Source organism: Chlorocebus sabaeus, chromosome 17, assembly GCF_047675955.1.
Source record: "Chlorocebus sabaeus isolate Y175 chromosome 17, mChlSab1.0.hap1, whole genome shotgun sequence".
NCBI classification, from domain to species: Eukaryota; Metazoa; Chordata; class Mammalia; order Primates; family Cercopithecidae; genus Chlorocebus; species Chlorocebus sabaeus.
The window spans coordinates 59,934,992-59,948,577 of record NC_132920.1 but is presented as its reverse complement, the minus strand read 5'-3'; the positions used below and the strand labels follow the sequence as shown (position 1 = coordinate 59,948,577).

General features: G+C 37.2%; 1 protein-coding gene across 5 annotated transcripts in view; it reads right to left on the bottom strand.

Annotated features, from left to right (window-relative positions):
- Positions 1–13,586, bottom strand: part of BEND6 (BEN domain containing 6) — a 75,688-nt gene that overhangs the window by 34,234 nt on the left and 27,868 nt on the right. For 3 of the 5 annotated variants that reach the window (XM_073006102.1, XM_073006105.1, XM_073006104.1), the window contains 3 exons: positions 12,226–12,445; positions 1,305–1,482; positions 104–142 (listed from right to left, as the gene is read on the bottom strand). In XM_073006102.1, the coding sequence (XP_072862203.1) occupies positions 104–142; positions 1,305–1,482; positions 12,226–12,345 (337 nt within the window). In that variant the 5' untranslated portion in view covers positions 12,346–12,445. The remainder of the gene's footprint in view (positions 1–103; positions 143–1,304; positions 1,483–12,225; positions 12,446–13,586) is intronic. The other 2 variants (XR_012089198.1, XM_008013657.3) reach the window with 1 other exon arrangement.

The window sequence follows — 13,586 nt, the reverse complement described above, 5'->3', positions numbered from 1 at the left end:
CGGGTGTGGTGGTGCATGCCTATAGTCCTAGCTACTCAGGAGGCTGAGGCAGGAGGGTTGCTTAGATTTAGGGGTTTGGGGTTGCAGTAAGCTATGATCTCACCACTGCACTCCTCCTGGGCAACAGAGCGAGACCCTGTCTCTGTAAAACAAACAAACAAATTAAAAAAATGAAGTGAAGAAATAAAGAGGTAATGACTTGTTAATTGAATAACATCTTTCTTCTTACATGTGACTATTTCTACTTAAAAATATGAAGACTTTAATTTAACAAATATTCTTAGGAAAGGATGTGAATCATTACTCTCAACCTCATTCATCACCATGTTCTATCTGTCTCTTATTACTATTCTGTCTCTAAATGCACTGTGAACCACTCTCTTTATTTTCATAAGCCATTGTTGTAGGGTAGGCTGCTACTATGTGAGACTGGACGATTGTATGGCCTTTCTGGTGATTCTGCCTCACTGTCTTATACCAATTGTACTCATTCTGTACACAGCAACTGGAAGGACTTATTTTAAAAATGTTCTGTGTATTTACTGTTTTACAACTGAGTGCTGCCAACTTAGTATACTAATTATAAAATATTCAGCTGTATAAAATAATGTATAGTACTTAACTACAAATGGAAAGCATAATTTTTGAAAAAGTAAACATATGAACATCACATAGGATCCTACAAAAAGGCATTAATCCAAGTAGTTTTTAATTTGCTTCTGCTTCTTTCTCCTTTTTTCATATTTTTCCCCAGACACTGGAGTATTTTGTGGTGAGTTTTCTTCTTTACATTTTTCCAGTGGAATGCTATTATTTTCCCAAGTCACTCTTCCCAACAGAAAAAAAATGAAGATGTACTCTATGGACTCTAATTCCAGTGATTTCATGAAGAATCATAATAAGTTCCATTTTCTAGAGATTTCCCTAGCAGAGAGGGGTGACCTAAGCACATCATGGGCACCTTAACATGTTTGCTCTGTCTTAACAATGTTTTCTCTCTAGGGCTTAGCAGTGTGAGTGGCATATATTAAATGCTCAATAAATGTCTCTTAAACACTATTAAATGAAAACAATATTTAGTATTTTGTAGGAGAATCTAAAATTTTTTGAGCCATAAGCTAGATCTTTCAATAGAGTGCTCCTGTGTTTAAATTATATAATCAGTGATTTTTTTCTAAAACTGTGAGTTTTGAGTTCCCAGAGGTATGGATTTTCTTTTTTATTCTTGACAGCTAATTTGCAATACTTTCCAATGATGATATACTTTCCCTTTTATCTAAAATGTCAATTTTTTCAGCGTTTACCTTGAAGCATGACCAAAGACTGTCGAAGTCGGCCGTTCTCTTTCCGGGTGTTTGTTAGTTTTTCTTTCAGGCTTTTTATTTTGGCGCACAATTCTTCCTTTGACAATTCTGCTAAAGGCTCCTCATCCTCACTGGAGCTTTCACCAGGCAGAAAGGCATTTCCCGAATATGGGTCTCTCTAAAATAGAAGGCAGGCACAATAAAAGAAGCCTCATAGCATCTTTAGTGGTTTATCCCAGGTTAACCATTGCATGTTGTTGGGACTACAAATTTCTTGTTCTCACAGGCACTTCCTGCTGCGGATCTAGCTGAAGCTTTGTCCTCCAGCAGGCAGAGGAACTCAAAATAAGGGCAGAACAAAGTTTCATGTACATATGCCTCCTGAGAAACAGAAACCAGGATTCTGAATTTCTGCCTAACTTCAGTGAAAAATACAAAGTAGATAATTTAGCAAAACAGAATAAAATTGATAAGACCACCATTCAAATCTGCTTTTCTCTGATATACAGCCCGGATTTGAGCAGAATGCCTCACCATCTAAACCTTATTTCTTTCACCTGTGAATACACACAGACGAATGATTTAACAAATAGAACAGCTTAACAAGATGGCAGGGTGTACCAGAGTTAGTGCTTCTACTTGCCAGCTACAAACAATTCCTAACACAGTGTTCAAAAGGTTACTATTTATTAGGATAGGAGGTACCTGTGGAGGGGTGTAGGGTAGTAGCTGACAGGGGACATGAGGGAATCTTTGGGGTGCTGGTGATGTTTTATTTTTTATATGGATGTGTTTATTGTGTGATAATCAAGCTATACAGTTTTTATACATGTGCTCTTCTGTATATATGTTACACTTCCCTAAAACATTTCTTTAAAATCTCCAGAAAGTGGCTGGGCATGGTGACTCACACCTGTAATCCCAGCACTTTGGGAGGCCAGGGAGGGTGGATCACTTGAGCCCAGGGGGTCAAGATCAGCCTGGGCAACATGGTGAGATCCCATCTCTACAAAAAATGTAAAAATTAGCCAGGCATGGTGACATGTGTCTGTTGTCCAGCTATTCTGGAGATCACCGGATTAAAGGGAGGCTGAGGCTGCAGTGAGCTGAGATGGCGCCACTGCACTCCACCCTGGGTGACAGAGGGAGACTCTGTCTCAAAAACAAAGTGAAAATTAAAAAAAAAAAAAAAAAAAAACTCCAGGAAGTAAATTTTTATAGATTCTCTTGACAGTTTTCAATCCCTAGAGCCTAAATATTCTGTATTTATGTTTAAACCCTGAGAACAGATGTCATTGACACACAACAAAAGATTTGCAAGATATTTATGAAGGAAGTAAAAAAAAAGAACTTGACTGAAAGCTACCAAAGAAAATCTTCTAAATTAATGCAGAGAGGCATCATTTTCAGAGATAAGAAGGCTTAATTAATTTATTTTTAAAAGTGTGCAATTTGTTCAATTATCAATTTATTGTGTAACCAGGATTGTGGCTCATTATTTATAAGTAATATTGTTTTCATTAGACTGCAACACTATTGGTGAAAATGATAAAAATTATTTGTTGATTGTCCACCAGGCATTTAGTGGTGTTGTAGGTACTTTACCTGTACCTTCATATGAAATGCCCACTTTACAAATGAAGAGAATAGATTTAGAGAAACTGTCATTTATTAAAGGTCACGCATCTAGTATATATTGGAACTTGCAAGAGATCTCAAGATTGTCTAACTCCTGTAGAATCCTTAATTTTTTAAAAAAACTGATTATCCCAAAATTGAGCCATGAAATTAATATGATTTAAATAAAAATCTAAAAAGACATTTTGGTAACCTAATAAATTGGTTCTGAAATTTATATGGAAGAACAAAAGGCCAAGAATATCCAAAGCAATGCTAAAGAACTATACAAAGCAGGGTGTTTCTTCAGAAATACAAAGGTTTATTAAAAATCTAGAAAACTGTAGGGTGCTGGTTCAGGGATAGACAACATGACCAAGAAATAGAAGACAGTGGCCCGAGGCTGGGCATGGTGGCTCATGCCTGTAATCCCAGCACTTTGGGAGGCTGAGGCAGGCAGATCACTTGAGCCCAGAAGTTCAAGACCAGCCTGGGGAACGTGGCAAAACCCTGTTTCTACAAAAAACACAAAAATTATCCAGGCATGGTGGTGCACACCTGTAGTCCTGGTTACTTGGGAGTCTGAGATGGGAGGATTGCTTGAGCTTGGTAGGTTGAGGCTGTGGTGAGCCATGATCACATCACAGCCTAGAAGATAGAGCGAGACTCTGTCTAAAAAAAAAAAAAAAAAGAGAGTGGCCCGAAATAGATGCATGCAGATGAACAACTTTGACATGATAGAGATGGCATGGCAGCTTACTGCAGAAATTGGATCTGTTCAACAAATAAAGCTTGAAAAAATTGGTTAACCGTTTGGGAAAAAAAATTAAAGGAAATGGATCTGTTATTACACATGCACACACACACAACTTCACATGGATTAAGAATTTAAACATCAAAAACAAAAGTTTACGTTTTGTGAGAAAATATAAGTGCAGGTATTTTGAACTTGGGGCAGGAAAGAATTTCTTAGGCATAAAATCATTGATCATAATAAAAAGGGTTAATAAATTCAGCTTAATTAAAATTAAGAACTTTTCTTCATTAAGGCACATTAAAGAAAGTGAAAAGACACATCACAACTGGTGGATATTTGCAATACTGTTAGGTGACAAATCAGTAAGGAAAAAGAAGCCAGCAATTAAATAGAAAAATAGGCAAATGGCATGAACAAATATTTTACAGAACAGAAAACCCATAGGGCTTATAAATATGCAAAGGGATGCTCAACCTCGTTAACAACCAGGGAAAAGAAGATCAAGATAACAATGAGATATGATTTGGGGCAAAAATATGAATGAGCTTGACAAAAGCATGGAATAGACATAGATCAATGGAATTTCCTCATATTGCTGGTGGAAATGTAAATTGGCAGAACTACTTTGGAAAACATGTAACATTATCTTGTAAATTTTAACATTCACCTACCCTCTGATCTTGCAATTGATTTCTAGGTCTATACGTAAGAGAAATTTTCAATATTTGTAGTCCAAGACTTTCCATAATACTGTTGTTCATAATGGCGAAAACCCTGAAAACAGCCCAAATTCCCATTGATAGGACAATGAGTAAATGCGTTAGTTACAAGTTTGGATATTATACAGCATTGATGGTGAATAAATTATAGCCAAAATGAATGAATTTTGGTAAAATGTTGAGTGAGAAATGCGAGTTCCAGAAGTAAACATAATATGGTATACTTTTTGCAAAGTTTAAGAACAGATAAAACTAATGATACATTATCTAGGTAAATATATGTCATATATGATATATAATCCATAATACATATTTATATAGAAATGTATAATGAGACTACATTATAGTTGTGTATATATATTTTTATAAAACTATTATTGTTATTATTTATTTATTTACTTTTTGAGATGGAATCTCACTCTGTCCCCAAGGATGGAGTGCAGAGGCGCGATCATGGCGCACTGCAACCACCACCTCCTGGGTTCAAGTGATTCTCCTGTCTCAGCCTCCTGAATAGCTGGGATTTCAGGCACATGCCACCATGCCCAGCTAATTTTTTTGTACACTTAGTAGAGACAAGGTTCTGCCATATTGCCCAGGCTGGTTTCAAACTCCTGACCTTAAGTGATCTGCCCACCTCGGCCTCCCAAAGTGCTGGGATTACAGGCATGAGCCACCATGCCCGGCCTATAAAACTATTAAAACACAAGTAAATTAAACAAAATTGAATATGATTACTTCTAGAATGAGGCAGGCAGGGAATGGGGTAGGTTAGGAGTCTATAGGAAGTTATAAGGTATAGTAATGTTTTAGGTCTTGGGATGGGCAGCAGCTTTGTTGGAGCTCATTGTATTTTTAAAGTAAAAAAATAAAAGTTGACATGAGGCAATATATAGAGAACATCTGTCATATGGCATTGCACATAGTAAACATTCAATAATCATTTTTATCATGTTAGTATACAACATAAGTTCCCTTCTTTGTAATTCGTCTCCTTTCTCCACTTCCCTTCATATTTCCCATTCACAACCTTCTGATTGAGACTATCCTATAAGGTCAGTTTTGGGGTGTATTGGGGGGAGAGTGGATTCAGTGGGAAAAAAAGTATTCACGGCCGGGTGCGGTGGCTCACGCCTGTAATCCCACCACTTTGGGAGACTGAGGCTGGCGGATCATGAGGTCAGGAAATCGAGACCATCCTGGCTAACACGGTGAAACCTTGTCTCAACTAAAAATACAAGAATTTAGCTGGGCATGATGGCATGCGCCTGTAGTCCCAGCTACCCAGGAGGCTGAGGCAAGAGAATCTCTTGAACCCAGGAGGCGGAGGTTGCAATGAGCCGAGATCGCACCACTGTACTCCAGTCTGGGCAACAGAACAAGACTCTGTCTCAGAAACAAACAAACACACAAACAAACAAAAAATGGAAAAAAAGCATTCACATTTACCTTTTAGTTTAAAAAATAGTTTTAAAGGTCAATAGCAAGACAATTATTTGAAAACATATGCTTTTAAGTTGTAACATTCAAGCTGTGTTGAGATAAAAGGATTTTTTCAAACTACCGAACTGGCCTTTACACACACACACACACACACGTATATATACACACACACACACACACATATATATATGTATATATATCCACATCTGGAAAATTGGAATACAGAGTGGAATTTGTAAGTATACAAACCTAGAAGTTTGTTGTATAAAATTTTAAAAAATTAACCTGAGAGTAGAAGAGGTAAAGGTATAACATAAAGAAAGCCTCTACTGCCCAGGAAAAGAAAAGACATTCTGGTGCATGGAAGAGGAGCCTGGGGAACAAGAACTTGCTTAGCCTGAAATCTGATTTAAATGTCTTTGCTTTTCCTGCCCCTGCGCTTTAGGGGGAAAGGAGATGAATCTCAGGGGTGGGAGTATATGGTAGAGACATACAGATAAATGGGGGCAATCCCAGAACAGCAGGCTGGATCCTTGCTTAGTGCATTCTTAAGTTCCCTAAAGAGTCCGCATGTTCAGCATCAGGATAACATGGTGTCTCTCTGAGCCATAGATTGGAAATGGCCAAATTGGTGTCCAGACAAATGGGCCAGAGAAAACATCCAGATTTCCCAGAGCTCATGCAAAACAGCTGGAGAATCCAAATGGTGCTTATGTCCTAGTTAGGGGATAGGTAAGTTCTGGAGGAACTAATGAAATATAAACAACTGGCCGGGCGTGGTGGCTTATGCCTGTAATCCCAGTACTTTGGGAGGTGGAGGTGGGCAGATCACTTGAGGTCAGGAGTTTAAGACCAGCCTGGCCAACATGGCGAAACCTCGTCTCTACTAAAAATACAAAAAAAATTAGCCAGGAGTGGTGGCTTATGCCTGTAATCCCAGCTACTTGGGAAGCTCAGGCATGAGAATCATGTGAACCCAGGAAGTGGAGGTTGCAGTGAGCAGAGACTGTGCCACTGCACTCCAGCCTGGGCAATAGAGCGAGACTCCATCTCAAAAAAAAGAAAAGAAAAGAAACACAAACAGCTTAATATCTAGACAGAGAGGCCACGAGTTGCCAGAACATTATAGAAGATGGCAGTGTGTGTCAGGATGGCAAAATTCAGCGGCAGCTACCAATAGAATCCCCAATGGACCTGTAAGGATTGGCTCAGCAGTAACACCAAGGGACGCCCTGAAATAAGGCAGGAAAGTTAAAACCTCAGTAAAAGATCAGATATCTTTTCCCAGAGGCTGAGTGTAAGACTTCGAAAACTTGGTTCACTTCCCAAGAAAAGAAGTAAAAAATGGAGGAGGGGAAAAATTTAGAGTTCATTGAGGCTTAAATCCTGAAGTGACTTAAATAATATTAGCTCAAAAAGACTGTTTTACACTAGAAAATGAATAAACAAGTTTAAGCTTTTTATTGTCTTATCAATCAAGAATGGAGAATTGAAAGCCAGATGAGATTGGCTATAGAAAATACAATTACATTTTTATATGATTTATAGCATTTACATTCAACCTTTATTTATTTATTTATTATTTTCTGGAAACAGGTCTTACTCTTTTGCTTGGGCTGGAGTGCAGTGACACAACTTTAGCTTACTGCAGCCTCAAATTCCTGGGCTCAAGCAGTCCTCCTGCCTCAGCCTCCCAAGTAGCTCGGATTGTAGGTGCCAGCCACCATACCTGGTCCCAACCTTTGTTTTATAAATGTACCAATATATGTATAAGTTTGTATATGTCATTGTTATATGTGTGTTTGTATATATATACATGTGTAATACACCTTATATTGATGAACATTACTAATATAATAAGTAGGCAAATAGCTAATATACTCATATTAAATGTATAAATCCTAAAGAAAGAATTATGTATTGATTAAATAGAAATAAGAAAATTTTAAAAACTGAAGATGACCTATTGAGACCATAATTCTATTAGTAGTAATTAGAATCTATGTTCTTGTTAGCAAGTTTTAGCAAGTTGCTACAAGACGGAAAGGACATCAGGCAAAAGTAATCCATTTGTAAGCATCAATGGAAGGAAATAAAGTTAACAGACACATATTAGATTGGGAGAATATATTTGTAATATCTCAAACCATAAGAGACTAATTTCTACAATAGATAAGGTATTTGTGCAAATCAATAAGAATTGACAGAACAGGAAATCTATCAGAATAAACCGAGAAAACGAACAGAAAACAAAAACCTAATAGAAAAATGGACAGTGCAGAGACTGCTAGCTATCTCCAGGTGTCTGTTCTACCATTCTTCTATAGTACAATAAAGGTTTTAGCTGGGCTCATAGTTGTCAGCTAAAGGCTTCATTTCCCTGACTCCCACACAGCTCAGTGTGACTATGACTAAGTTCGCTCCAATAGGATATGAGCAGGAGTGTTTTGGACCACTGACTTGTTCATAACCTTAAAAGAACAAGCACACCTTCTTCTGCCTGTATTCTCCTTCTTCTGTTGGCAGAGGGGAAAGCATGATGGGAGAGTGAGGGGAGGGTAGACCCAGAGATAGAGGCTGTGTGTTGATGAAGGTAGATCAACAAAGTAAGAGGGACCCTCATCATGTGAAGCTGCCATAGCACCCCTAAACTGCTCTTACTATTAGGTAAGAGGGAAATAAACTTCATCCTGTATAAGCCACTATTCTGTTATTTGGGTCTATTTTACAGCCTTTGCAACATATATCATAACTAGTTCAAAATTTAGTACCCAGAAGTAGGAATACCTAAAACCCGAAATATATTTGAATTACTGAGAGGTCAGGTGGTAGGCAAAAAGCTCGCAGGCATAGCATGCTTGATAGCCATTGATTCTTGTTAGATCTTGGGGCATATTTGGACAACAGTCACCTGAAATACCTTTGAAGGCAGACCACCAGCTTATTGAGCCTGGAAAAAGAATGCTGGTATGTATCAGCTACTCCTTGTCAGTGCTGGTCAGTGTGCAAGCAGACATGGAAGGCTCTCTGAGTGCAGCACGCAATTTAAATTAAGTGAGAGTCCAGTGATATTCAATCTTCAAGTTTTGAAAAAGCCAATTACTTTTATATCTAAATAGCAGGAGGTAAGACTGTATCCTTAAGGCTTTCTCAAGAGCTTTTCTTTGTGTTCTTGCCAGATAATGGGATCCAGCCCAGTGGTAAGCTTCACATGCAGGGTGTTACCATCAGGCTTTTTGTTTTGTATGGTGTTTAGATAACTATCATGAATTGGAGAGAAAAGAGGCTGAACACAGATGCCATAATTGAAGAGAACAGTTTTCAGGCTTACAGTCTATGATCAAATAAAATCTCTGGCTATAGTGAATTTCAATGGAACAAAAAAGAAATAAGTGGTTTAGAAAGCTATTAAGTTTTTGCAAAAGAAGCCACAATACCGGCCTACAAGAGCTTGTGATTGTTTTTACCTCTCAAGCAATGCTTGAGTTCCCCCAAACCTGCATCAGCAGATTAAAACAATGAGATATCATTTTCAGCCATCAATTTGGCAAAAACTAGAAATTGGAATATTAACACTAATGGTTGTAGGGAAGTACAAATATAGGAACTTCTTTTTTTTTTTTGAGGCGGAGTTTCACTCTTGTTACCCAGGCTGGAGTGCAATGGCACGATCTCGGCTCACCACAACCTCCGCCTCCCAGGCTCAAGCAATTCTCCTTCCTCAGCCTCCCTAGTAGCTGGAATTATAGGCATGCGCCACCACGCCCAGCTAATTTTGTATTTTTAGTAGAGACGAGGTTTCTCCATGTTGGTCAGGCTGGTCTCGAACTCCTGACCTCAGGTGATCCACCCGCCTCGGCCTCCCAAAGTGCTGGGATTACAGGCGTGAGCCACTGCGCCCGGCTAGGAACTTCTTAAACACTGATGCTGGGCACGTACACTGATGTGAACATTCTCGAAAAGTAATTTTATAATATCCAGTCAAATGAACTAGAAATAAACATATAACTTATAAGGTATAAATCACCCTCCTATGTATTTATCCCAGATAAATTGTCACACAGTTTTTTTTTTTTTTTTCTTTTTTTCTTTTCTTTTGTTTTTTTTGAGACAAGGTCTGGCTCTGTCACCCAGCCCGAAGTGCAGTGATGGGAACACAGCTCACTGCAGCCTCAAACTCCTAGACTCAAGAGATCCTCCCACCTCAGCCTCCTAAGTAGCTGGGACTGCAGGTGTGAGCAATTGCACCCGATTAATTTAAAACATTTTCTGGTAGAGCCAGGGTCTCCCTGTGTTGCCCAGGCTGGTCACAAACTCCTGGGCTCAAGTGATCCTCCTGCCTCAGTCTTCCAAAGTGCTGGGATTTTAGGTGTGAGCCACTGCATCTGGCCTCACAAAGTTTCTTAAAAGGACATGTGTAAGGATATTTACTTTGTCATTGTTTGTGGTAGCAAGATGCTGGAGGCAATCTAGGTATTCATCACTGAGGAAAGAATAAATAAAACATGGTGCTATGCAGCAGCTAGAAGCAATGGATCAGATGTATGCATAGCAATATAGATAGGTATTAAAAACAGTGCTAATTGTGTGGAAACAAGCAAAGTGTCCATCAATGAATGAATGGATAAAGAAACTGTAGAATTAATATATTTATAAATGGAATATCATTGAGCCCTAAAAAAGAACAAGATCTTGCTATTTGCCACAACGTAGATAACCCTGGAGGATGTTATGTTAGGCGAAGTAAACCAAACAGAGAAAGAAAATTATTGCATGATCTCACTTATATATGCAATCTAAAAAAAGCTTTCAAATATACAGAGATAGAGAACAAAACAGTCATTACCAGGGCAGATGGGGCTTAGAGTAGAGAAAATGAGGAGATGTAAGTCAGAGGATACGAAGTAGCAGATACATAGAACAAACAGGTTTAGAGATCTAATGTACCACACAAGGACCATAGGTAATAAAATTGTATTGTGTTTGGGATTCATGCTACGTGTGTAGATTTTATCTGCTCTTGTCACAAAAATTTTAAAAATGAGTAACTGTGAGTGATGGATATGTTAATTTGCTTCACTATAGTAACTTGCTTACTATCTATATGTTTCCTATAATGTGATGTTGTATACCTGAAATACACACGATAAAATTTATTTTTTAAAAAACAGTGCTGATTGAAAATCAGAAACAGATTAAGGTCTATATTTTAATACTACTGTACTACCAAATGATGTACACATAAGGTGGCACAGGGTTGTGTGGTTTGTGTTAAATAATGAGAAAAAGATTGGAAACAACTGATATTTATCATAGGGAATCAGTTAAATAAAGGATAGTGAATACACACAGTGCAATAACATGGAGCTGTAAAAAATACAAAGCTCTGTGTATAATAATTGAAATACCTTCAAAATATATTAAGTAAAAAAGAAAAGTATAAAACACTATATATGGTTAGTTTTGTGCCAAAGACAGGGATAAGAATGTATATTCACATTTGATTTATTTGAATGAAGAAGCACTGGAAAGGCAAACAAGAAAGCAATAAATATAATTACTTTTATTGGGAGGCTGGCGGCAGGAACAGGGTAGGTGGGAGACAGGGATGTGAGGGAGACTTTTCACTGTTAACCTTTAAAAAATATTTTAAACCATAAGAATGTAATATTTATTTAAATAAGAATATATGAAATAAAACACTACATTACAGAGACATACACAAATATATGTATTACAAAAACACTCAAATAAAAAGATACAGAAAGAAACATATTGATTGGTTGTCCAAAGTATAGGTGGGGAATGGGAGTGGGGAATTCATATTTAAAAGGAACAAATCAATAAATAAAGATAGGAGAGGCGCCCTGACCAAATCAGTGATAAAGACGGGCCACAAACTGGGGTCTAAAAAGAAAAAAAAACAGTATGTCTTAAAGATGAGGCATTCCAACTTCTTCAGTATTTGCGGGGAGGAAAAAATATTTTTTGACTGTTTGCTGATCTTTTAATTTCTCAGACTATTAAGGAAAGTTTGAAAAACAAGCAGGTAAATTGTTGAGTATATTTCTAACTCAACTGTTCAACATTAAAAAGAGAACATAAGATGATGCAGGGGCTTACACTTGTAATCCCAGCACTTAGAGAGGCTGAGGTGGGAGGATCACTTAAGCCTAGGAATTTGAAATCAGCCTGGGCAACACAGGGAGACCCTCTCTACAAAACATTTTTAAAAAGAAAAAGAACATAAGATTATATTTTCTCCATTGAACAAAGAAATGAAAAGAATGAAATAAGAGGGCGAAGCACTAATAAATTATGAAAGAAATCATGAAATTATGATTGAGCTAGATAATAAAGTTGAATCAAGGTAACAAAAACCAACCTGTCCTTTATCCATGTCACTATTTGCATTTTCTGAGTCCATTGTCTCTGTCCTTTTCCTCTTTCCTTTTCTAACAGCTTGTGTATCGGTAATTTCATCTGTCTGCAAGATCTTCTGCATTTTCTCAATTAGTTATCAAAGGTTTTCTGAAATCCTAGGAGTAGGGAATACCCATGAAGATGATGCTATTCTGGACGTAGCTCAAAAGTTAATGCTTTCCCTTAAAAACAAAAACAAAAACATGACACATAACATATTCACAACTGTATGTTTCATAATGGTACTAGCCACTCAGATAAACCACTTTTATTAGTGTTTCCTATTCTTTCTTCCACTGATGAATTTCATACACATTTTCATTTGAAGCAAAAGTCTTCCAATTTCATCGTCATCACAAAGATTTTCGTATTTTCATGACGTAATATGCAGTGAGTTGTCATTTACAAAATCAAACATTGTAACACTTTTTCATATTTATAAGTTTTTTTCTTGTCAAAGTTATATTATGAGGAGTCTAAAAAACTAGAAACATTACAAAGTTATAATAACAGTATCTCAGAGGACTGACCTTATATATCTTTAGGAAAAAGACGTTAATAATAGATATCACAAGAACCAAAGACTAAAATATTCCAGGGAAATCAGTAAGAATTTCTTAAAAGGCTTTTTTTTTTCCCCCTAAAAGTTCGTAAGTCTTGAAACGCAAGATTTTCCTTGGTGCAAACTGAAGAATTGTGCCATAAAAAATAGTGGAAAAAATCTCAAGGGCAATAGTACTTTCACAAAGATTTTAAGGAATAATCAGTTATCAAAATCTGACAAAGTAGGCTGGGTGTGGTGACTCACACCTGTAATCCCAGCACTTTGGTAGGCCAAGGTGGGAGGATTGCTTGATCCCAGGAGTTCAAGACCAGCCTGGGAAACATGACAAAACCCTATCACTACAAAAAATACAAAAAAGTTGCTGGGTGTGGTGAATGATGTTAAATGATGAAATTTAACTTTTGCTATTTACAAATGATGCAGCATGTTAGGTCTTAGCATCCTTACTACTTGCGTATATTGGTTTGTTTTCATGAAAAAGTATTTAATTATAAATAATAAAACTTTATAGAAAGGACTGAGCTTAGATATCTTCAAGAAATATGTTTACTGTTGAACAGAAAGTAACATATGCTCCTTACCAAATTACACTAAGTCACTATTTTAGAAAACATAATTCTTTGCCTATTTTAAGTGAAAGTCATTATGATCTACTCTAAGCATAAAATATTTGGATGGTCTTGCCAAAAATGCTTGTTGCAATTCTTCTTTGGAAAGTTACTTTAGCCTGGCCGGGCGCGGTGGCTCATGCCTGTAAA